This window comes from Lepisma saccharinum, chromosome 2 (genome assembly GCF_977018435.1).
Source record: "Lepisma saccharinum chromosome 2, izLepSacc3.1, whole genome shotgun sequence".
Lineage (NCBI taxonomy): Eukaryota > Metazoa > Arthropoda > Insecta > Zygentoma > Lepismatidae > Lepisma > Lepisma saccharinum.
In genome coordinates this window covers 48,719,557-48,744,240 of record NC_139230.1, presented here as the reverse complement: position 1 = coordinate 48,744,240, position 24,684 = coordinate 48,719,557, and the positions used below count along the sequence as shown (strand labels likewise).

The 24,684-nt window shown below is 39.2% G+C and overlaps 1 protein-coding gene across 1 annotated transcript; it reads right to left on the bottom strand.

The window, feature by feature from the left end:
* Window positions 1-1,436: 1,436 nt before the first annotated feature.
* Window positions 1,437-23,886, bottom strand: LOC145984428 (transforming acidic coiled-coil-containing protein 1-like). Its single transcript, XM_083118091.1, has 5 exons — window positions 23,785-23,886; window positions 12,925-13,091; window positions 7,727-7,888; window positions 4,235-4,384; window positions 1,437-2,186 (listed from the first exon to the last, which is right to left on the bottom strand). Exons 2-5 carry the CDS (start codon window positions 13,071-13,073, stop codon window positions 1,955-1,957), a joined length of 693 nt encoding a protein of 230 aa, XP_082974217.1. The 5' UTR covers window positions 13,074-13,091; window positions 23,785-23,886; the 3' UTR covers window positions 1,437-1,954.
* Window positions 23,887-24,684: the final 798 nt, after the last annotated feature.

The window sequence follows — 24,684 nt, the reverse complement described above, 5'->3', positions numbered from 1 at the left end:
CTTGATGATCCTTCGACCGGCGGAATATCAATCATTCACCCGAACCACTACACCACTCTGGCATTTACTTCAAGCTTTGCTTCCTACTCGAGGCATTTGCCACTCGTTGTGAGTGGTGGTTAGGGACGAACTGATTCTTGTGCAGAGACCTGTTCCACCCTTTGGGTTTGATCTTTGAGGGGGGAAAGTTCTTTTTCATGCAATATTTTCAGTTAGTCAAATCGTAGACAAGTCTAGCGACGAAGACTGGCCTTAATGTTTGACGGCTGTGGCCATTTGGGATTTGGCTAGGTACCGGACAGTTCCACTTGATGACCACATTAGGCGCCTTGGGCGGAATTACTATGCTCAGTCTGTCTCCATGTTGTAATCTCTCGAAAGATCAGAACAGAAAATCTGCTATTCCTTCTCCCCTGGAAATGGTCCCTACACATTAATATGGGAATAGTGAGCGGTGTCCACGTACGCATGAAGAACACTAGCATGTTAGTATACAATGTAATACTACACGTGCACGATGCAATCTACGTAAACAAGGTGGTGACGAGCCTGGGCTTCACAACCGGTTCTGTAGAAACGAAATTCAATTATCCTATGTTTCAAATTAATGATATCCAAAAGATATCCAAATACCTTCGAAGTTGATCATCAGTGCCATTGGATTTTAATCTTTGAAGAATTCCAATTTGACGAGCGCAGTAAACAGACTCTTAGCAAAGCAACCAGAATGCGGTAGTTTTTTTTTTTTAATTATGGCTAAAAAATCTCTTAAAATTTTGAGTCCACTACTACTAACAAAATACTATAATTTTGATCATTCTTACAGGCGATTAAAAAACATCCATACCATCATTCATTCAAAATATTTTATTTTCACGCTATACTTTTGTTACAGACAGCTTCAGAAATACTAAACTTGCAACAAAATTCAATACATGTACAGTTCGAAGGATAGTGGATATTTCTTGAACAATTCATAGTGTATCAGATAATGAAATTTGAATGTTACTATACAAGATATATACAAACTTTAATGGACAGACCAAGGTAAATTATAAATAAAAAACAAAATTAACTCTACAATAGGATTAAGCGCTTGTGGGTAGATGTTAGCACTAAAATGTCAAATTTTTGTAAATTCGACACGTGGTAAGAAAAACATACTTTCGAAATCTCAAAACCTGACATTCCAGCATAGTATATTCTTAAATACATAATCACTATAGTTCTTTATATGTAGAAGTTAAAGTACAAAAGGTGAATATGAAGATCAAAATTACAATAACCTTATAATATAAAGAAAGGAATTTGTAACAAAGAAACTATCTGAGTGAAACAAAAATACATTGTAATACTTCACTTAGAAGTGTTGTAGTATGGTCATTATTTTAATAATTAATAATCACTTTTTCAAACAATTCATAGTGTATCAGATAATGAAATTTGAATGTTACTATACAAGATATATACAAACTTTAATGGACAGACCAAGGTAAATTATAAATAAAAAACAAAATTAACTCTACAATAGGATTAAGCGCTTGTGGGTAGATGTTAGCACTAAAATGTCAAATTTTTGTAAATTCGACACGTGGTAAGAAAAACATACTTTCGAAATCTCAAAACCTGACATTCCAGCATAGTATATTCTTAAATACATAATCACTATAGTTCTTTATATGTAGAAGTTAAAGTACAAAAGGTGAATATGAAGATCAAAATTACAATAACCTTATAATATAAAGAAAGGAATTTGTAACAAAGAAACTATCTGAGTGAAACAAAAATACATTGTAATACTTCACTTAGAAGTGTTGTAGTATGGTCATTATTTTAATAATTAATAATCACTTTTTCAAAAATAATTACCATACCATACTACAGCACTTGTAAGTGAAGTATTACAATGTATTCACCAAAATATACACTAACAGTTAAATTATATTACATATGTCTAAAAGAAATCTAACTTTATAGGGTCACTTTGTTTCTCATTGTTCTCTATGGCTTTTGTATCCTTGAAAAGATCATCTATAACTAACATTAGGCGCTTGTTTTCAATGTTCTTCTGCTGCAATCGTTGCCTTAAGCTTGCAAGTTTTATTTCTTCCACTTTCAATTTTGTTTTTAATAATTCAACTTGCTCGTTTCCAGCAGTAATATCCTGTTCTATTTGAACATTGATCCTAAGAATTAAAATAAATAGATTATTTCGTGAATTCTAAAACACTAAGTATCTAAATGTTCTCCAATACTCTGTATGTTGTGGAATTCTATGTTGATACCATAGGGATCATCAGAAATGTTTGTAGGAGGGTAGGCATTTATAAAAGTATAATAGTATGATCATTACACAGAAATGATTATTATAAACTATTGAAATTAAGCAAATTTTATTCCACATTTAATATTATATCCATGGGGGACTGCTTATCGATCCACCAGATTAGTGAACATCCAGCAAAACTTTTTCCATTTTTATTTTTAAATTTCATGCTGTTAGTGTACTGAAAAGCCCATTCATTCTATTATGCGATTTCTCACAAAGCTGGAATTTTAAAATTTTGAATACCGTGGATTCGTGGAACTGGCAGAACATTAAGATCAACCTCGCTGTTGTATTTTACACAATATTTTTTCCACATAAAGCAATTTTTACTTTGGCTATCAACTAACTGAAGTTTACTTCTGATTTTGACAATAAAAATAGCAGTGGATCTGTTTTGTTTTTTATAACTTTGAATGAACGATGGGCCGATGCGAATAAACATTATAAGCACTGTTTAAAATGTCAAATTATGGCGTCTTTGCCAGGAACTTTGACTATTCTTACCTGTACTTTTATTGTCCCTTATGATTATTCATGTACTTAGAGGCGTTGCTATAAGAATTGGAGAGGGTGGGTTAAAAACCCGTTTTCTGAATCAGTTATAGTAAAGTAAGATACACACACTCGTCGATGGATAGGAAAAAAAGACAGAGAAAAGGTGGAAAGAAATAGAGATGCAAATGAAGTAAGAGAGGAGGGTCATGAAGATACAAAGAAAAATAGAGATCAGTGGAAGGGGAGAAATAGGAGAGTGATATAGAAGTAAATAGATAATCCGAAGACAAAGGAAAGGGGGTGGAGAACAGAGGAGGGAAGACAGAAAGAGAGAAAATCGAGATTAGATGAAGAAAGGAAAAGGGAGAGTTATATAAGAGGAAGAATAGGAAAGGAAAGAGGAAAAGAGGAACAATAGATATAGAGAGATAGAGGAGGGAGACAGAAGTATAAAGAGGAAACAAGTCGAGAAGAGAGGGAGATAGATAACAAGAAAGAGGAAAGGGAGGGACAGAGGGGGTGAAAGGAAGGTGAAAGGAGAGAAAAGAGAGATAGAAGAGACAGAGATGGGTGATAGAATTACATAAATAACCAGATAAAATAGGGAGAAGTCGTGGAGAACAGGGGAGGAAAGGTAGAAATAAAAGATAAAAATAGAACAAAAAGAAAGAGTAAAGGGAGAGAAGATAGAGATAGGGATCATAGGAAGAAAGAAAAGAGGAAAGAGAAGGAAGATAAAATAATAAAAGAAGTTTCGGACCAAAGCAAAAAGAGGATGAGAAGGGTAGAAATAGAAGATAAGAAAGTGAGAAAAACAGATAAAGGTAGAAAGAGAGATCATGTCAGTATCTATGACCACCGACATGGAGCCTCCTGAAAATAATTCGCCGACCCAAAGGGTGGACCCACTTTTGAATTGTAGATCCATTCCAATTAGCCTCTCTTTTGCTCTCTTCATTTATTTCTCTTTCTCAGTTTACTCTTATTTCCCTCTCGCTTCTATTACATATTTTCTTTCCCTCTCGTTCCTATCATTTCTCTGTCTCTCCCCCTTTAATTTCTGCTACACTCTTGCTCGCCTCTGCTTCTCTGCTTCGCTGTTTCTTCCTCTCACTATTTGTATCTCTTTCATTTTTTATTTTCTCTCTCTCTTTCTTGTATTTGCACTTCTGTATATACATTAAGAAACTATTAAGACATATGTATTCCAATATAAAATAATTAGAAAAATGTGTATTTGATATTAAATAAAAGTTTAAGACTGTATTTACCATTATCAGAATTTGTAGTTTAATATTAAGCATATCTAGACACGTGAAACTGTGCATAAGTCTAATTTATGGTTGTGCAAAACATTGGGTAACTATGATTGAAAATGGAATGCAGGTAGCTGAAAATCAATATACTTACTGTTCCAGTTTTTTCTCCATTTGTGATCGAAGAGCAGCGTACTTGTTCTCCTCAGTCTTCAGTTGACATCCTAATGATGCAATCTCTAATTGCAGAGCTTTTTCATTTTCTTGCAACTTCAGAATGTTGGCTGTGGTGCGCTCATGCTTCCTGTTAAATAAAAATAATATTGTCAATGAACAATTAAGTACTTCAGTTGATTTAAATTATATAAAGGCTGTCTGAAAGCGTTTTGCAAAAGAAATGTTCTAAGATTTACTCGTGTTGTCATTTCAATGCAAGGTGATTCTCTCGCTAGAAAAGCCAGCATATGCAAAGAGGTGACCCCCTTCCAACAACCAAGCACTTTTGTGAGGTTGCAAATTAATAAAGACATGTGATAATGTGATACTGGTATTGGAAATGACAACGACCTCTCGCCGTATTGAGTCTGACGGCGTAATTTGTTCACGGCTTATTGCTATATACAGGCTCTTTATTCAACATCAAAAAAATAATCAGGCGATTTCAGGTCTGGCGTCAACTGAGCTCATGTTTGCGGCACATGCAATCACTCTACACTGAGTCGGGTCTCAAGATCACGGGTACAGTCAATTTCGTTAAGGGGTGTGATTGTTCTGCTTCGATAGCCAAAGAAAATAAAATAAAATTTTCATAGGGAAACATACAAAAAAACAACAACATAGGTATTGAACAATCCTTGGGTTTTCTAACGACTGAATCTCCCTGTATAAATACCTGGTAAAAATTCTTATTTTACAATAACTGAAAAGTATTGCGTAGTGTTGGATACCAAGCAGGCCCGTAGCGAGGATTTTATTTCGGGAGGGGATCACCATCTAAAGGCGAGAAAGTGGGGGAAAGAAGCCCTAAGGCTATAGAAGCACTATATTACAAATTATTGTACAAGATGTTTAATCCTGCTAAGGATGTAAAATTAATTACTACTATACACTGTATTTAAATTAGATATTTGTATGATTTCGGAGGGGGGGTGGCTTCAGCCTCCTTATCCCTCCCCCTGGCTACGTGCCTGATACCAAGCAAATTGTCCATCATCGTGTTTATTATGATTTACAGAACGAGAGCTTCAAGAATTGATAAAAATAACTCTAAAGAAGCTGCTGGCAATATCTGCACTAGGATATGTAAATTTCAATTTCTTAACAACATGTAGGAGCAGTGACGGCGTCAGAGAAAAATGACTGGGGGGCGGAAGGGGGGCGACAAAATATTGTTGGGTGCCAGTCACATTAAAATGCCCGAAATCATTATATGCAAATATAAACATACAATAATGCTTATAATAATAATAATTATTATTATTATATTCATGTATGGTGTTTGGGGCTTGTCTTTTATTCCGAGCGAACGGTTACCTAAATTTACTTCTTGATTACGAGTTTATCTCCATATGATTCGCTTTAAGAAAATCATTAATTCTTCTTTTTATTCGTGGGAACTGCCACAAGTTGCGTTGTTTCTAGTGGCCTATTTCCGTATTGGAAGACATTTATAATATTATAATTCATCGTCTTTCTGGACATGAAACTACTGATATAAATATTCAAGTTATAAGATAATAATATAAATGCCGAAAAAAATGTTTCGAAGAGTTTGATTTTCTTGCAAAATAAACATGACGTTGGAAGATATTAATCTTCTTAAGTATTAGAAACAACTAAAATCACTTAGTGAAGTGCAATTCTCCTGTAGGAGAATTCTGCTGTATGGGCTTTGGAGAACACATTGCCTACCTTCGGTACGTCCAGGACTTGACATTTCTTCTCAATACCAACGACAGCCAAATGAGGCAGTTGGTATCCAGCATCCTGTTTTGAGCAAAGCTTTTCAAAGGTTTCAAACACGGAAAGGTTCTTTCACACGTTGCATTGGAAACTGGAATTGTTACAGAGAATACAACTAGAGTGTGAACCTTGTGAAATATCAATTTATACTTTCCTAGGATTTCGAAGAAAACCATTAAGTGGAGTACTTTTGTTCCATCTTCGTAACGCTGAAGAGTTTTGGGCAAAACCTGAGTTTCACCTTTCAGGTAAACGTTATCACAGGAATAAAAATCTGAAAAAGGTTACAGTTATCTCATAATTCGAGAAATATTCTGACCTTGGTGCACCTCTCACTCTAACACTCCAAAGTATGTTTGTGCTACACAATTACAGGAACCTATGGAGTTCTTGGGAAGAAGTTCTTCGATTTTGATATTTACGAGAAAGAGCGAACCTGCATCTAATGATTGAAGAGTGACAAATCCTAAAAAGCGTTCTTCTACCTGCACGGTATACAAATATCTGTCCTGTTCCTTTCTCGCAGTGTCTTTTGTTTCATCTGACATCAGTGCGAATACTTTCACCTGATCCACTTCCTGGCTTATTTTGCCGAGAATAAGTGTGGACGTTACGCAGATTAATTTGTTTTGAATCGAAATTCGAGTGTAATTTGCATTTTAAGGTTAAAGGCCAATACATTTACGAATAATATCCCTTCATTTTGAAATTAACTTAAAGAGTATAGAAGAAATTCTCATAGTTAAGGTTTGCCTCAGACTCATCATCTCGAAAATAATGTCCCTGATAGTAAGATCCCGCAATGCATCCACAAGAACGACATGTAGTGTCGGTTTTCTTGGATCAACTTTGGTCCCGGGTTCGATACCCGGTGGGGACACTAAACTGTAGGTCCAGTCCCGATTAGCCTTACTGTGTATAAAGTGGACTTAAAACACCAAATCAACCAACCAACCAAATCTTGAATCACCTTTGAATGTCTTTTACTAATTAGCATTGTCACTAACAACCCGCGATTAGAATAATTTGCCCGTTCTACAGATAATATCTTGTGGTCCTCAGAATGTTCGTAATGTTTTAAAACAATCCACATTCAACGCTTTTTTCCAGTTCTTAAAACTCGTTAAAACTTAGGTTAATCGGACGATTACAGGACATAGTAAATAAATGAGAAATCGCCTATGTCCAGGTCGGCGCTCGAATCTTGAACGTAAGTCACACACACATACCGTATATATACTAAAACAAATTAACATTTGTTAGTTATATTGGTATTATAAGCAGGAAAAGTGATATCATGCAGAATACACCACTTAGAAAAGGTGTAATTCGTCATACTCTTAGAAATGAACTCTTATTATTTGATATTTCATTAACTTCAGTTGGGGGGGGGGCGGACGGGGGGGCAAAGTATCTGACTGGGGGGCGCCCGTCCCCCATCCCCCCCTGTAGTGTCGTCACTGTGTAGGAGGCAAAAATTTATTGAAAATAGCCATGTACAATTTGCTTAGTAATACTTGTGCATCGAAGTACGGGTCTTTCTTTGGTATATTTTATGCTATTTTTCTGTGCATGAACCTAAAAACAAACATTAAAGCTATTAATTTTAATTTTAAAAAAGATATTACACAAATTGTTTACTGATCTCGTGTCTGTTAATAAATTGCTATTAAACCTTTCATACCTTTGTACGTCTGCGTTAGCTTGCTGAGCCGTCCTCAGATGTTCGGCTGTTTCATTCATGTCATTAACTAGATCAGCTTCCTTTTCTTCATTGGCTCTCTTTTCTTCGGCATTTCGCGATATTAGTTTGAAGATTGTTTTCTCGTACTCGTCCATGATGGCACTAGTAAAAATAAATTGCATTGAACTATGATTAGTCACAAATAGAAACATGTGGTTAGTTACTTTTAACAACTTTTTTCTTTCTTAAAAACTAAGTATGATTATTCCGTGCTGCAATAACCGAGTTCTTGCTTTTAAGTCCATTTTATGCACAGCCAGGCTTAGTGCCTCCACCGCGTATCGAACACGTGAACCTTCGATCACCACGCAATCGGGGAGGCCCCGTGGTGGTGCAATAAGATTGAAAGTCAAGGACAACCAAGAGGGCTTACATTGAACAACGCTTGGTCAGAGCAAGCCCATAGCTATTTTTCGGATATTTTTACGTCGCTATTCTAGATATTGGGTTAATCTCAAAGACAAATTATTGTCAAGAAAGTTAAATTGTTTTACATATTTTCCATTTTCTCATCCGTCTTACTTGTGGTGGGCAGAAGTTCGCGCTGTTGCCACGTCGGAGCACAACCCCGTGTGTTAGGAGGTTTAAGAGAATGATAAATCTCGTTGTAGAGTTAGTTGGTCTTTGTAATCCATGCGATACAAACTGGCAGTATTTGCTCCAATGGTCAGGGACAACACAATGGCTCTGTTCAAAAGGTACGAAGTACGTACTTGAAGCATGGTTTTGGCGGAAGTGACGTCACCTAGTACAGTTCGAAAGCGCCAAGAACAGGAGTACGCAAGTGCATAGCTCGCAGTGCAGATGAAAGCTGACTCGGTCACGTGATTTCCACACTCGTTGTTCGTTTGTTTAAAATCGCGGAGGTAGAAAGCCAGCAACACAGGTTAAATATACGTTATGGGTCAGCCAGTTGTTGGTTAAAGTGCTTCTAATGTGTGGAAATGTATGTGTACGAACATTTGAAAATGCAACGTGATTGCTATGGTGAAAGACGTGGGGAAAACAACGCGTACTCAGTTTTATCTACTGATCGTATTTGGCGCTGCAGTCGAAGTGCAATTCGAAAGACTTTCACTTCCAGTCCACGACTTCATAACCGCACTCCAAGACCATACTCTGAGGATGCTCGCTTCAAGTACGGTCTTGCACCTTTCGGACACGGCCAAAAGTGCCCCGGAGAGGGGTCGGTCTGACGCTCTAACTAGACAACGCAGCGCGGTTGACGTTGCCACACAGTGCGCGGGAACCAGCGACTTTTGTCCAGCTCTCGCTTTGCTTTTCCCACACGTGGCACCAGCGCAATTCTGCCCAGCCGCCTAGTTTCATGGCTGTGTATTTAAATATTATTCTCACTTTCTCACTTATATTTCCATCCCATTTTTCTTTCTCTTCTCTCTAGTATATCTGCAGATCCTTGCCTTGTTATCTAAGTATATTTCTTCTTAGAAATTACTTCCTATATTATTTTTCCTATCTATCCCCTGTCTATCCTCCCCACCAGGTATCTCTTGTCTATCTCACGTCTATTTTCTTTCTTTCCTCCATGTATCCTTCTTAGATATAATTTCTTGACCCCACCCCCTCTCTCTCTTTCGTTCTCTCTCAAAACCTTTCTCCATTTTTATTAACCGGTAAACCCCACGTCAATATAGACCCCACTTCAAGAGAGAATTTCCAATTTTGAACCTCCCTAGAAAATTTTCGAAACGTGCTCATGCACAAGACACGAAAGAAAATATGCTTTAATTGAAATCAATACGTACACTAGAGTCCAGATGTGCACAGAAATTATTCTTCACAGTACACGCATCAATTCATACGCGTGTGGAGTGTTCTGCCTTTACTTCATGAGTAAGACTAATCAAGGGGGGTCTGGTTCGATACCTGGTGGAGGCACATAGTGGTTCGGATCCCACTTTATACTGTAAGTCCAGTCCCGATTAGTCTTACTGTGCATAAAGTGAACTTAAAACACCAACTCAATCAATCAATGAGTGAGACTAACAGTGAAAGTAATTGACAAATTTCGTTATGGAGTTCACTTTAACAGGAAGCTGTGACCTTATGATCATGTGGCACATGCAGTGGCGGCGATTAGGGAGTAGCGATGGGGACAGGTGTCCCCAACCTTTTGCCACTTTTGTCTCCGTACTACACTAAACCTTAACAAGGGAATGTAAACTGTCCTTGCGCCCTTAGTTTTGGCACCTTGCCAGTCGGTAACGGCGCCAGGGAAAAGTGACTGGGGGGGGGGGGCGACGGAAGGGGGGGGCAGACACATTAAAACGCCCGAAAACACTACATATATATATATATATATATATATATATATATATAAATATATAATAATGCTTATGATTATTATTATATTCATGTATGGTGTCTTGGGTTTGTCCTTTATCTAGAGTGGACGTTTCTGCCTAAATTTACTTCTTGATTACGATTTTATCTCCATATGATTCGCTTTAATAAAGGCATTAATTCTTTCTTTTATTCGTGGTAACTGCCGCAAGTTCCGTTGTTTCTATTAATATAAGTATTCAAGTTATATGATAATATGAATTAAGAAAAAAAGTTTCAAAGAGATTAATTTTCTTGCAAGATAAACATGACGTTGGAAGAAATTAATCTACGAAAGTCACTTAGTGAAGTGCAATTCTCTTGTAGAAGAATTTTGTTGTATGTGCTTTGGAGAACACATTGCCCACCTTCGGTACGTCCAGGACTGGACATTTCTTCTCAATAGCAAGGGCAGCCAAATGAGGCAGCTGGCATCCAGCATCCTGTTTCGAGCAAGGCTTTTCAAAGGTTTCAAAAGTTCTTTCACGCTGCATTGGAAACTGGAATTGTTACAGAGAATACCGTATCAGTTTACGTTGAATCCGGTTATCGCGAGAGAGCTCCACAGGCATCATAAGTTTAGAAAAAGGAGCGAACGAACGATCGGAAGTTAAAGTTATCGTTTAGAATATCGGTCTACGAAAGTACAGAGTTTGGAGCCCGGAGTTGCTCCCTCGTCCGTTTTCTTACAGAGTAGGACCAAGTCGATCCAAGGACCAGCGGAGAAGAGATCGCCGTAGAACTTCAGGTAACGAACATTCCTTATGTCTTTCCTCCCCACTGCCTGTTCAGTCAAAGGTAGTGTTTTTAAATATATGTCCGTGTGTTCTTCTTTACGGGGCTAGTCCCCTTGCAGTTTGAGTTACAACGTTCGTCTCGCCTAGCAAGCGAGTGGTTAAAGGCTGTCATAGCCCATCAACGTTCCCCCTCTTAGACTTTATACGATACAACTAGAGTGTGAACCTTGTGAAATGCCAATTTACGTATATTTTCCTAGGATATCGAAGAAATCCATTAGGACTACTTTCGTTCCATCTGCGTAACGCTGAAGAGTTTTGGGCAAAATATGCGTTTCACCTTTCAGGGAAATCATACCACAGGAATAAAAATCTGAAAAAGGTTACGGTTATCTCATAATTCAAGAAATATTCTGACTTTGGTGCATCTCTTACTCTACCACTCCAAGGTACGTTTGTGCTACACAATTACAGGCACCTATGGAGTTCTTGGGAAGAAGTTCTTCGATTTTGATATTTACGTGAAAGAGCAAACCTGCATCTAATGATTGAAGAGTGGCAAATCCTAAAAAGAGTTCTTTTACCTGCCCGCGATACAAATATCTGTCCTGTTCCTTTCTCGCAATGTATATTTTGTTTCATCTGGCATCAGTGCGAATACTTTCGCCTCTTCCACTTCCTGGCTTATTTTGCTGAGAATAAGTGTGGACATTACGCAGATTAATTTGTTTTGAATCGAATTTTGAGTGTAATTTGCATTCTAAGGTTAAAGTTCAATACATTTCCGAATAAAATCCTCTCATTTTGAAATTAACTTCAAGGGTATCGAAGAAATTCCCTTTGTTAAGGTTTGCCTCAGACTCTCTCGAAAATCAAGTCCCTGAATAGTAAAAAACCGCGATGCATCCACAAGAACTGACATGTAGTGTCGATTCTCTTGGATCACCTTTGGTCTCGGGTTCCATACTTTAAACTGTAGGGCCAGTCCCGATTAACCTTACTGTGCATAAGTGGACTTAAAATACAAAATCAACAAACCAACCAAATCTTGAATCACCTTTGAATGTCTTGCTAATAATTAGCGTTGTCACTAACGACCCACATTATAATAATTCGACCGTACTACAGATGATGTTTTCTGGTCCTCAGAATGTTCGTAATGTTTTAAAACCATCCACACTCAAAGCTTTTTTCCAGTTCTTAAAACTGGTTAAAACGTAGGTTAATCGCGACGATTACAGGACATAAATGAATGAGAAATCGCCTATGTCCAGGTCGGCGCTCGAATATTGAACGAAAGTCACACACACACACATATGATAAAACAAATTAATATTTGTTATTCAAGTTGGTATTATAAGCAGGAAAAGTGATATCATGCAGAATACACAACTTAGAAAAGGTGAAAATCGTCATACTCTTAGAAATGAACTCTTATTATTCGATATTTAATTAAGTTCAGATTTGGGGGGGGCGAAGTGTCTGACTGCGGGGTGCCCCTGCCCCCCTCTGGCGTATTCACTGCTTGCCTCCTAATTTTGTAACCCAATCGCCGCAACTGGGCACATGGCACTACATTTGTGTGGGGGGTGGGGGTGGAGGAGGAGCGAGAGGAGAGACAATTAGGGGAAGGGCTAGTAGGAACAAATGGGATAGAGAAAATTACATCAAAAGTTAAGGTAAAAAGGTAAAGTTCCCCGTGCATATAGCACCGTGCCATGGAGGCACTTTTAGAGGATGTTGGGGTAGGTCCTCACACATTCTCAATCTCTGCCATTTTGGAGGTGATGTGATCAGCACCAAGCTCACCAGGATACCCATTGATTTGAGGCTGAGTGAGCCCCAGCGCGTTTCATGCGGGGACAAGGCCGGAAAAATTCCGACCACCCCATGAATCGTTCCCGGGTCTCCCGCGGGGCAGTCACATGCCCTATCGACTAGATCACCGCGGCTCCTATAACATTATAACCATGATAATACTATTCAAGGCCTGAGCGCCCCTACAGAAATTTCTGGCGACGCCCATGGCTAGGGACACCGCATATTTACATTCTTTACCTCATATCAACGAATCTGGATGTTGCTATTTCAAGGCTCTCTGCAAGCGAGTTGACTATCCTTATAAGACGTTTCTTCTTGGTCGTCAGCTTCTCTATTAAGTCATCCTTCATCTTCAGCTGAAGTTGATTTTCGTCACCTGCAGCCATGATTGAGAGATTATCTGCCTGTAGCAAGAAACAAAAGTACTCGTGAAGCAGCGTTCGGAAAGTTACTTTTTAAAAGGTAACTAGTTACAGTTATTTGCTTAAAAAGTAACAGTTACTCGTTTTAAAAAGTAACTCTGTTACAGTTACATGTACTTCAAAAGTAACTAAGTTACTTTTGCGGTTACTTTCTGCTGAAAATTTTCTTGCAACCAAATTGCACAAATCGATCATTAATTGTAATAAATTATTTTGTGAAGACTAACATGTCTTTTACTTACGTTACTGGTACATAATATAAGTCTTCGTATATTTATATTTATTACAAAATAAATGCTCTCCTGTGCTTTGCGCGACGCCATGAAGGCGTATAGGGGGTGTGAAGTTAGAGCCCCACACTTTCTTGATCGTGACCGAAGGTGGGGGTGATGTGATGAGCACCACGTCCCTGGCATCCTCCCCCCCCCCCAGAGTTTCCTCCAGATACTCACTTTATACGAAGCTGGGTGGGCGCTGGAGCAGCTTCAACAGGTGGAAAAAATCTGTTCTCCCCCATCGAGGATCGAACCCGGGATCTCTCGCATGTTAGTCAGGCACCTTAACGACTTTTTTTTGTAAAGAATACCCCTATGCGGTAGTATCCCCGTTATTCACATCTTCTCAATTTTCACGTATGCCAATTTTCTGTTTTCTGTATTCTCATTGGAATAAACACATCCATGTCCGAAACGAACTAGAATCCGGGACCCCTGACATATAGTGCGTTGTGCTAACCACTCCGCCACGGAGGTTGACCTGAGCTACTCCGACAAACATTTGTATTTATTATCATTGTTGTTCTTAAGGAATGTCCATTGGAGTGGCGGGGATTTTAGAAACTGTATAGAAAGAGAGAGAGAGATATATCACTCACGTAGAATATATTCAAAGAAGGGAGGTCTGTTTTGCATAAAGGGCGTGTCAGAAAGAAATAAATTTTGTTGTATAATTTCAAGTGTTTATAAACCAGAAAATGGTAAATATTATAATGTAGTAGCCTATAATTGTGCGTTATCAATGAAGGTGAAAATGGCATTTAAACTCCCTTCAGTTCTCTCTCAGAGGATTACATAAACAAGCAAGAATGATGGCTAGGGTCTTCCTGATTCGTTAGTTTGCCACTTGAGTGTTGTAATTCACTGTTGTACAATAATAATGGTGAGATCTGTTGTATCTGTTATTTCAAGAAAATGGGTTCTCATTTAAATCAAACGAATAGCACTTACCAAAATATTACTTTTTTCAAAATATCCAGAAATGCTGAATAATCGTAAATAAGCGAATTGTAACCGGAAATATTTTTACTTTCATTTTTAAATTATCAGGAACTGAGATAAATGAATCACGTGGAAACAATTGGATTGTTTTCCATTCATATGCGCAATTGCTATCTCTCGCCTTCTTCAGTTTCGTTCATACTACCAGTATCGTTGAATTATTTCGTAAAAACACTGAAATATTGCAGTACGTCCCTTTTCAGCTTAATCCGCTATTATAGCAAAGGAAGGAACTATCGGATGCTGCTTACAGAAGGGGTAAGTTATAAGGTCACCGAGGAACAAACTACAGAAACAAGAGACACTTCACAGCACACAACTGACAATGGCAAACTGTCAGCAATAGGAAGGAATTCTCCTAGAACCTTATCTTCCCGCTTCTGGAAAATCTGCCCCTCTTCCGAGGTGTGTATATCGCTTTGAAATTCAGGTCTACCAAACTAGAGATGAAACATACGATAAACCTTGAAATTCCTGGCACCTGGCTGGAGCCTACAGACTGACCACCGCCAGGAGACAAATTTACTACTTTCTCTTTTCCTCTTCATCTATTGTTTGCAAGAATTAATGCATCAAAGATAGGGTTTTATATCACAGCAGAAACTAAATTCCAGCTCACTTTGTATCCTAAATCGCCAATACTTTATGACACTTACATAGCAATTTAAGTGTCGCAAAGTAACTGTAGAAGTAACTGTTAAAACGTTACTTCTATCGTAAAAAGTAACTCAGTTACAGTTACTCACTTAAAAGTAACTAGTTACAGTTACATTTTCTCAAAAAAGTAACTTACTTGTAACCGAGTTACTTGTAACTAGTTACTTCCAAACACTGTCTTGAAGTCATTAACGTTTCCTCCTTTCTTAATCTAAACGCTTGCTTACTTTTGACAACTTTTATTTTGTACTATTGAGCTGTTCACGCGGTCAACGCGGCTGGTGGCTCTGAATTAGGTAAAGGGTTAAGAGGAAGAAAATGGGGCAATAGAGACAGTTAGATCAATAACTACATGTACTTATTAGAAACCCCATTTTCTAAGTATATGTAACTACTGACCTAATTTCCTATATTACCCCATTTTCTTCCTACTAGCCCTTCTAATTCAGAGCCATCAACCGCTGGCCAAATATATAAATAGTTTATATGGCCTACAGAGTGTTTCAAAACACTGGTCAAGAGTTGGAAGCACTGCCAGGATTTATGTGCAATGTAAATAATTGTTCATTCCTAAATTGAAGCCTATTATCAGTGGAGCCAACTTTTGAACGAAATTGGATGACTTGTACTCTGAGATTGACAAATTTATGCAAAACAACACATGCCATAAGCCTTAATTAATTATTTTCATAATAACGGCATAACCACGAATAATGGGACAAGTATCAAATTTGAGATCTAACAAATTATTATGAAGAGTGGATAATTAAGTTGCAAAAAATATTAAGGTGCATAATTATTGGGGTGTAAAAGTTTTGTTAAACTATGATAACAATAAGAGGCAAAATATTGGGTGGGCTGGAGCCTGGTACAGTGGGATCCATTAGTATTACCGTGCAAATTGTCCATCACCATGTTCGTGCACTTTATTTGAAACAAGAAGCTTCAAGAATTAAAAGAAAACTCAAAACAAGCTGTTGACAACTTCTGCACCATCATACAAAAAAAATCCATCGCTTAAAAACACACAGGATGTGAGAGAAAAATTAATTAAAATAGTCATGGACAATTTGCCGAGCAATACTAGTGATCCCACTGTACCCCCTCGAGAGAAATATTTTGTTGTTGATGAACATTCAGTTGTTTCTAACTCGTAAAAATGTGTACGAAGTAAAGTATGTCTGCTACCTTAACGTGTTATCTAACCTGTTCTGCTAGCTTTGTGATGCAGAACAGCACAAAGGCTTCGGGCAAGTAAATACAAAGTATAGCATCCAACACGACATTCCACAACAGCAGCTATAATTTTACGTCCTTAGGTTAGGATTGGTAGGTTTTGGACTGATAGTTATTTTCGACGTATTCTTACGCTATTTGAGTGTGCATACAAACCGTTTTTTACTAACAAAAAGAGGCAAGAGTACTCCGAAATGGCAGCTTTTTACTCACTGGTGCCATAGCTATTTTGGAATCAAATATCTCCGCGCGCTGGAACCAATTTTATATTACGTAAAACATAGAAATCTGTCTATTGAAAAAATCAACATAATTCTCAGGGGGTACAGTGGGTCAACGGCCCCTGGAACAAGTACCAAATTGGAGATTTAGCTAAGTTGGGAGAATTTGAAACAGTTTGTTTTGTTAAACTAAAATACACTATGTGGAAGAAAGTCATTGGACACCACATGTCAGCAGATACCATCAGTTTTCTTGCAATCAGTAGGAGGTCGGTCCGCCTTTGGCAGCGATAACAGCAGCCACTAGTCGTGGTAAACTGGCCACAAGGTCGTGTAGTACACCGAGTGGGATATTCCGCCATTCCTCCTTCGGTACAGTCACCAACCCTGGAAGTGTAGAAGGGCGAGGCGATCGCGACCTCAATCAGCACTCCAGTTCGTCCCATAGATGTTTGATAGGGTTGAGGTCAGGGCTCTGAGCAGGCCAATCCAGTCGGGTGACATTATTTTCTGCATACCACTCCGTGGTAGCCCTGGAAACATGACAAGTCGCATTATCGACCGGGAACACACATTCTTCATTTCCATAGAAACGCCACAACGTGGGGGGCATGGAGTTGTCGAGATTAAATCGGTAGAACGCAGACGTCATGTGACCATACACCGGTAGTAGTGGACCCACGCCATGCCAGCTGAAACAACCCCAGAATATGGTGCCGCCACCACCATACTTCACTGTGGCCACTACACACTCGGGTAACAGACGTTCTCCGGGTAATCGCCATACCCACATTCTCCCATCTGATCGAAACAGTATGAAGCGTGATTCATCGCTACATAGGACCTTGTGCCATTGCTCCACCGTCCAGTTTCTCCGCTCTTTACACCAGCATAGTCTCTGCCGTTTATTGTTTTTTGTTATCAGGGGTTTGTGGGCAGCAGCTAGACCATGATAACCGAGCGCATGGGCCTCCTTGCGAAGTGTCTTGGTCGAAACAGTCAAATTGACCGCACTTTGAAACTCTTCTGCAATCGAATGCATCAGACGGGTCCTGTTTTTCCGAATCTCCCTCTTCAGCACTCTCCTGTCCCGGTCGTCCAATTTAGTGGGTCTTCCACTTCGTGGTGCATTGCTGCAGTGTCCCTTTTCCTTCCACTTCTTGATGACAAAGGCTACAGTTGATTTAGGGACCTGTCGGGCATCAGCTATGCTACGTATACTCATGTCTCCTATGGAGCAGCCTACTATGATCCCTCTTCCAAACATGCTGAGCTCTTTCCTGTCCGTCATTTTATCAGCGAATGATCTGAGAAGCCTCCTGCTGCCGTATATATACCCGTCTGTACTCTCTTTTCCATGAGGAGTTCGTTTCAGAGTTGAAACCGGGGTGTCCAATGACTTTCTTCCACATAGTGTGTAACAACAATACGAAGCAAATTATTGGGTGAACCCCACATGCCCAAATGCCCATATAAACTAGGCATGCCCGTATTTAGAGCGGGAGGTTAAGGTTCAACCCCCCCGAAACTTCTGGCTTGTTGGATTAATGGATGTCCAGAAACAAAAATCTGTAACTCATTTTCGAAAATGTATTCGCAGCTTCACAAAAATGCAACAGGGAGACAGACAATGCTGAAACGATCGAACTAGAATTTTCAAACATTTGAAATTATGTAATTTGAGCCAAACATGTTTAATTCTCGTAATCGCAGCGCACTTGGGACCCCTCCATTTTCACTTCTGCTGTCCTCTTTATAGTGATGTTTCTGGGTCAGACTAAAAAATATCTTATGATTGTCCCAAAATTCCCGTTCGAACTTTAAATTCTGTTTGATAAGGGTTTAAATCCCCCTTGATAGGAGTTCAAACCTAGGATCTCCAGCTTACATTCACTATCCTTCACGCAGCGGTTGATATAGTACATACATTTAACTTATATGCAGTCCTATAAAACACATACTTGTATAGTGCATAGTGGATGCATATATTGCTATTTTCTAAGTATAGGAACAATATGAGCACAGAATATGAGCGTCGGGAAGTGGGATCTAACATGTCCAAAGAACCCTTCCTCCCTGGAATCTACATCGTTTAGCCTATTGAAAGTTACAAAATGGCAGAATGTTTATTAGTTGTATTGTTAATAACAGAAGATAGTTCAGTTAGTTAGTATTCGAACAGAATAACCAAATAACTGCGTTCGATTGAAAAATTGAGTTTACAATACAAGCACAAGGTTGTTTTTTTTATATAATATTCTACCATTTAATCCAAAGAGTAAAGTAACTGGTTCCAGTTTTCAAAATTCCAAAAAAATAAGTTTTATGTGACTGGGCAAACAACAAACTTTACGAATAAAATTTCCCTCTAACTTTTAAAGCTTTTTCTTGAAGGTGTCTAAAATCTATGTATTTCAGTACACACTGTATGAAATTCGGAAAAAGAAAATAATTAAAACTGTTGTGCTGCATATTCACTCATCTGATGGATCGAGTAGAAAAGTCTCCTCAAGGATATAATGACAGCAATATTATTATTAAACTAATGTATTCCCAAATTATTATTATTAAATTATTATAAAATAACTTATTATTTCTATTCCATTTTCTGGCAACGCCAATGGGAACAATTATAAGTGAACCCAGCCCGAAAATTTTTCCTGCCTACGGCCGTGAAACTAGGGCCACTGATTATTATATCTAGATAGTGCCTATTTAAAATTTTAGTGCTTTTTGCTTGTCTATTTATGCAATTTTTTGTGCCTAAAAGTCCTGGCTCTACTATTCACTCATCCCCACATAATTTAACCAACGAGGCTGACAGCAACGGACCATAAGAAAAATACAAATCGTGAGCTCAGTCAGAATATAAACGAACCCCTTGTTCCTTTAGTACTTTGAGGATTCGACACACGCATACACAACTTTCCTGAGACTCAAACCAGGCATGCGCCGGCCGACCTGCATGGGTGAGTGGTTAGCACACCGCGCTACGACGCCAGGGCTCCCAAGTTCAAATCCCGGCCTAGGAATGGGTATTATTTGTGAGTGTGCCTTCATCAATTTCATCATATCATCCTCATCTTCGCGATTATCCAAAAGTGGAAGAAAATTGAAGTAAAAATTTGAACCTTCCTTGAAGTAATGAGCACTGTTTGGATTTCGAAAAGAGTTATTTATGTTGAAAAAAAACCTATAAATTACCTAACGCAAGCATGTGTGCTCCTATGGACAAGGCATTCTTCGTTGATAGAAGGTAGAATTCAAACCTTCTCGCCGCGATCAGTAGTAGAAAGCATTTAGGGATCTTATTGTAATGCTAAGCCTGAATCACATGGAACTGGATATCCAGTAGGGATGCTCTAGTTGACGCTGGACTGGCTACCCATTTGCTAGTTTTCGCCTCACACGTTACTTGTTATACCGTACTTGTCGATAGTCTTTCGCATTGGTCTTTCGTTCCCATAATGGCGGCTTCGTGAGATGTAAACAACGTATCACTTTACACTTTTAAAATACGATATACACTGCTGTTTGTGAAAACCCAGAAAAAATGGCCCAAATTAATCCAAACTCGGAGGATGTGTAGAACAGTGTACCAGTAATAAGTGATTAGGATTGCAGAGAGATGGTGTGCATGTAGGCCCAGCAGCGCCCTCTCTTGTGTAACCGGAAAGGTCAGTGTTACAGTCAAACGAAGTGGAAACGTGAAAGCAAGTGCTGGTATGCCTCGTCGACGTCAAAGGGTGCAATATCAGCATGTGAGTGAGTGTGTTCGAATGGGGCAGAATGAGCGGTCTCCGGGAAGCGGGTTTGTCATACCGTGACATTTCGGCTCGTACAGGGCATACTGCTACGACAGTGATGCGTGTGTGGAGCCAGTGGATAGAAGAGGGTCGTACACAGCGACGAGCAGGTACTGGACCACGCAATGTGACCACAGCACGGGATGACTGCCATCTTGTCCGCATGGCTGTAACGCACCGTACAGCTTCGTCCACAGTGTTGGCTCGACGCTGGAGCACTACAACGGTTGTGGACCTGTCTGCGTCGACGGTACGACGATGTCTGCTGCGGGTTGGGCTGGTGGCACGCATGCCATTGCGACGGCTTCCATTGTCCAGAAACCACAAACGCCTCAGACTGCAATGGGCACGTGAATGCCGCCGCTGGCATGCTAAGTAGCAAAATGTAGTATTTTCGGACGAGTCCCGCTTAAACGTGTCGTACAGTGATGGCCGCATAGGTGTTAGACGCTACCGTGGTGAACGCAATCTGGCAACCTGCATTGTTGAGCGGCATAGCGGAAAAACGCCAAGTGTGATGGTTTGGGGCGCCATTGGACACAACATGCCATCTCCCCTCCTACGTATTGAAGGCAATCTGAACAGCAACCTCTACGTCAGGGAGGTTTTAGAGCCCGAGGCACTGCCCCTCCTTCAGGCAACTCCACATGCCATATTTCAGCAGGTCAATGCCCGGCCACATGTGGCGAGGAATGTGCAAGCAGTCTTCGAAGAACGACAGTTACCACTGCTTCACTGGCCTGCACGTTCGCCTGACATGTCGCCCATCGAACATGTCCGGGATATGGTTGGTCGGCAACTTGTTCGTCACGGTCCTCCAGCAACCACTATTGATGCTTTGTGGACTCACATACAAACCGCGTGGAGGGAGATTCCCCAGGAACATATCCAGGCCCTCCTTGATTCCATGCCACGACGTGTAGAGGCTCTGTTTGCAGCACATGGGAGCTTCACATCATACTGAATTCTCAAGGTCAGAGACCATGTACAGTTCTGTAACTCTATCATTTGTGTATTGGCATGTACCTAATCTGTGGTATAAAGTTCATTTCAATCATACGTTTCCTTCTTCGTGTTGCAATTTTCACAAACAGCAGTGTATATTCAACCGAGAGGAATATCGCTTCGTATTAAATGGTTTTAGGTAGAGAAGAATGGCGCTGATAAAATACATACTTTACAACGTTTACTGTACACCTGTGGAAGAATATTTTAGCTTTTTCAATTGTAAACACCGTTCTCTCACCATAGACAGTGTACCTCGACGTGCCTTTCCTGCTGTATGTATTAGACATTGTAATTGGAACAGCTAACTGAAATGATCCATGAAGTGCTTTGGTGTAAACCTGTAAAGTACTATGTTATAACATTTTTGGACACATTTACGTAGCATTTATGCTAGCAAAAATGTTAATGGAAATGCTTTCGTCTAAAGCCGGCTTAAAGGTGGACGAGTAATTTGAAGAATGTTGTAGGAGAATTACTGCTTTGTGCTTTTATTAAAAAAGAAAAAGTATGAACTAGAGATTGGCTCGAAAAAAAAAATATGGTAATGAATGCGTACCAAACAAGCTTTTTAACTCTGGTTTGCATTATTCATACACGAGATTCGCAGGATTCATTCACAAAAAAAGTCAAACATTTATTAATACACTTGTATTGTAATAATAAGGATTTTCATTTTCAGCTAATCACATTTGTCACGTACATATCTCATCGCTTTGCATAAATACCTAAATATTAATGAACTGAACACGAATGCACTGCACATCATCTCTTTACTGTTTTTTTATCGAGAAACTGAGAAACTATATATAACCTGTGCTATAAAATAAAACAGCCAGCACTTGGAAACCACAGACAAAAAAACAGACATCAAAAAACGCTCCTTTGCAAACTCTCAGATTATCTTCACATGCCCAGACATTGCTCTGATTGGCTGTTCCACAGAATCCAGTCGAGGAAAGCTAGTACCAATTAGAACATGTCCTATTCCTCAAAACCAGTCAAGAAGTCAGTTCAGCGCCAACTAGGGCATTCCTACTAGAAATCCAGTTCCGTGTGATAGGGGCTTAAGACCTGACCTGCCTAACCTAACTACGAAAGCATGTATTGGGAAGTGAAAAAACAGTGTCAAGGAAACACGAGTAAATGTTTACTATCCTTCGGACACCTATAACTTCTGAGTTTCGTCAATTTTTGACATTTGTACTTACCTATCTGCTTCGCGGATAATTTTTTAACGTGTATTCAAGTTTTTTTTGTTTTTTTTTTAAAAAAAGTGTTTTTGTAACTGGAGAACGTACGTTTCCGCAAATGGTTTGTGGGGCTATGTGTCAATGGTTCGTGGGGCTATGCGAGAATGTTGTGTGGGGCTACGCATATTTTTTCGAAACCAATTTTTAACTATTGTAACCTATTGTGACCCTACCTAACCTAACCTTACCGGAAATGGTTCGTGGGGCTATGTATGAATGGTTCGTGGGACTATGCGTCAATGGTTGAATTTCCGCTATGAAACATTCCCACATCACACAAAACACCTACCAGATGTTAGACAATACTACAGGAACATATTACGGTAAGTAGTTTCTTCTGTAGAAATGAAGAAATCTGTCCGAAGGATAGTAAACTAGTACCATTTTAACTTCAGATTCGTGATTAGGACGACTCAATTAGTGAGTATGCCAAATATGAAGAAAATCGGAGAGGGGTCCGGTCATCTCAAGTCGTTCCTTCATTTATTTGCGTTTCTAGTTTCCAAATTTGATCTAGAAGATAAATTAATAGTTAATATCCACTAACTATTGTCCGTTTTAGTCATGGGGTTAAAGAAACTATAGCTTGAAAGCGACAACGATAACGGAAATATTTTTTTATAGACCTGCAGATAATTCTAGGGACGTATGGCAGTGATTTGAAACTAATTTGACTCTTCAAATTCTTCTCAATCGGGCATATCAAGTGAGAAAGAAAGCGAACAAGGTTCAACTATTGAATTGAAAAAAAATGTAAAACAACGTTAAATAACCAAGAAAGATAATAATGTTACTATTTTAATAATGATAGTTATACTATTGAAATAATAATGATAACAATAAGGTTAATTCAAGCATGTTTTGTTTCGTACTCCCTCCTCCAATTTGAAGATAGTGACGCCTATGGCTCAAGATATGGGTAAGTGCGAACCAACAGTCAAAGTGGATTTACGTGTAAACACATGTCACTCGAATATTAAGTATCGTTCAAACCGTACAGATTTTTCAAGTCGTTATCCACAAATTTAACATCACTAGAAGGTTTTTGGAGTGAAACCTACTACAAAAGGCAAAGATTTTTTTTCCGCAGTGGAAAGCTCGATCGTGAAATGCATTTGCCCGGAACGTTATTCACATTCAGACATGTACAAGGGCATTATATCTGTAGAACATCGATAAAGGCTATAATGTTAATTGTATTACGTATATACTGTAGTTACCTTGTTCTATTTAACTCCAACACTTCCGTTTTCCCACAAGCGTCTCTCTTCTCGTACGAAATATCAGCTCAATTCTGCTGTACTGAACTACAGCGCCTTGAATACGTAGTGTGGAAAACGAGCGAAGAAACTGGTTCTCGAGACGGATGACAATATAGATGGCAGTGTGATCAGTATCGCAACTAATTTTCTTATGAAAGTAATGAGGCTTAGTTACTTTTTGGAATATATTGTGTAGATTTGTTTGTCTTGAAAGGCGGTAAGTGAATTGATGGAAACAGTTATATTTGTGGAGTGATTGCAGTCACGAAATGGCATTAATTTGGAAAGAAAAGTAAAATAAAATTAATAAATAAATAGCATGCGTAACACAAGAAGAAACATCGCAATGCGACTCCGGGCGTCAGGTGTTGGATTGTGTACTAGAATTTATTTTTCTATGTTATTAGAATATAAATAGTATCCTGAGAGATATTTCATACCGAGGCGACAAACCACAAGTTTCGCTTGGAAGCGAGCAGTCGGTAATCAATACAGCCTTTCGAACAGTAGGGACACAAGGTCTGACTGCACCGTTTCCTCAAGGAGGTTTTAGACCAAAGCGGCACGCGACAAACGATAAGGCGATTTCACACCAAAGCGATACGAGTCCTTCGGTCCAAGGCAGCTTTTAGACCGAAGCGACACGCGAAATGTCGCTTGGAAACGAGCCCATCAAGAGCAACGTTTCACACCGTAGCAGCTTGACGGGCAGCACAGGAGAGCGTTCGGTTGGTGAAATTCTCAAGCGATAAGTGTCGCGTGCCGCTTGTCGCTTTGGTGCGCAATCTCCCCAAAGAAAGACACTCATTGCATCGCGCATACGCTAACAACAAACCACGGCAACACGTTGCAAACTAT

What these genes read in the sequence shown, in the direction of transcription:
- LOC145984428 (XM_083118091.1), bottom strand. Translation starts at nt 13,073, where the DNA reads ATGGCTGCAGGTGACGAAAATCAACTTCAGCTGAAGATGAAGGATGAC. An exon ending in GCTAACGCAGACGTACAAAG is followed by an intron (nt 4,385 to 7,726) that starts GTATGAAAGGTT and finishes TTTATTTAACAG; the next exon opens with GAAGCATGAGCGCACCACAG. An exon ending in ATGGAGAAAAAACTGGAACA is followed by an intron (nt 2,187 to 4,234) that starts GTAAGTATATTG and finishes TTTAATTCTTAG; the next exon opens with GATCAATGTTCAAATAGAAC.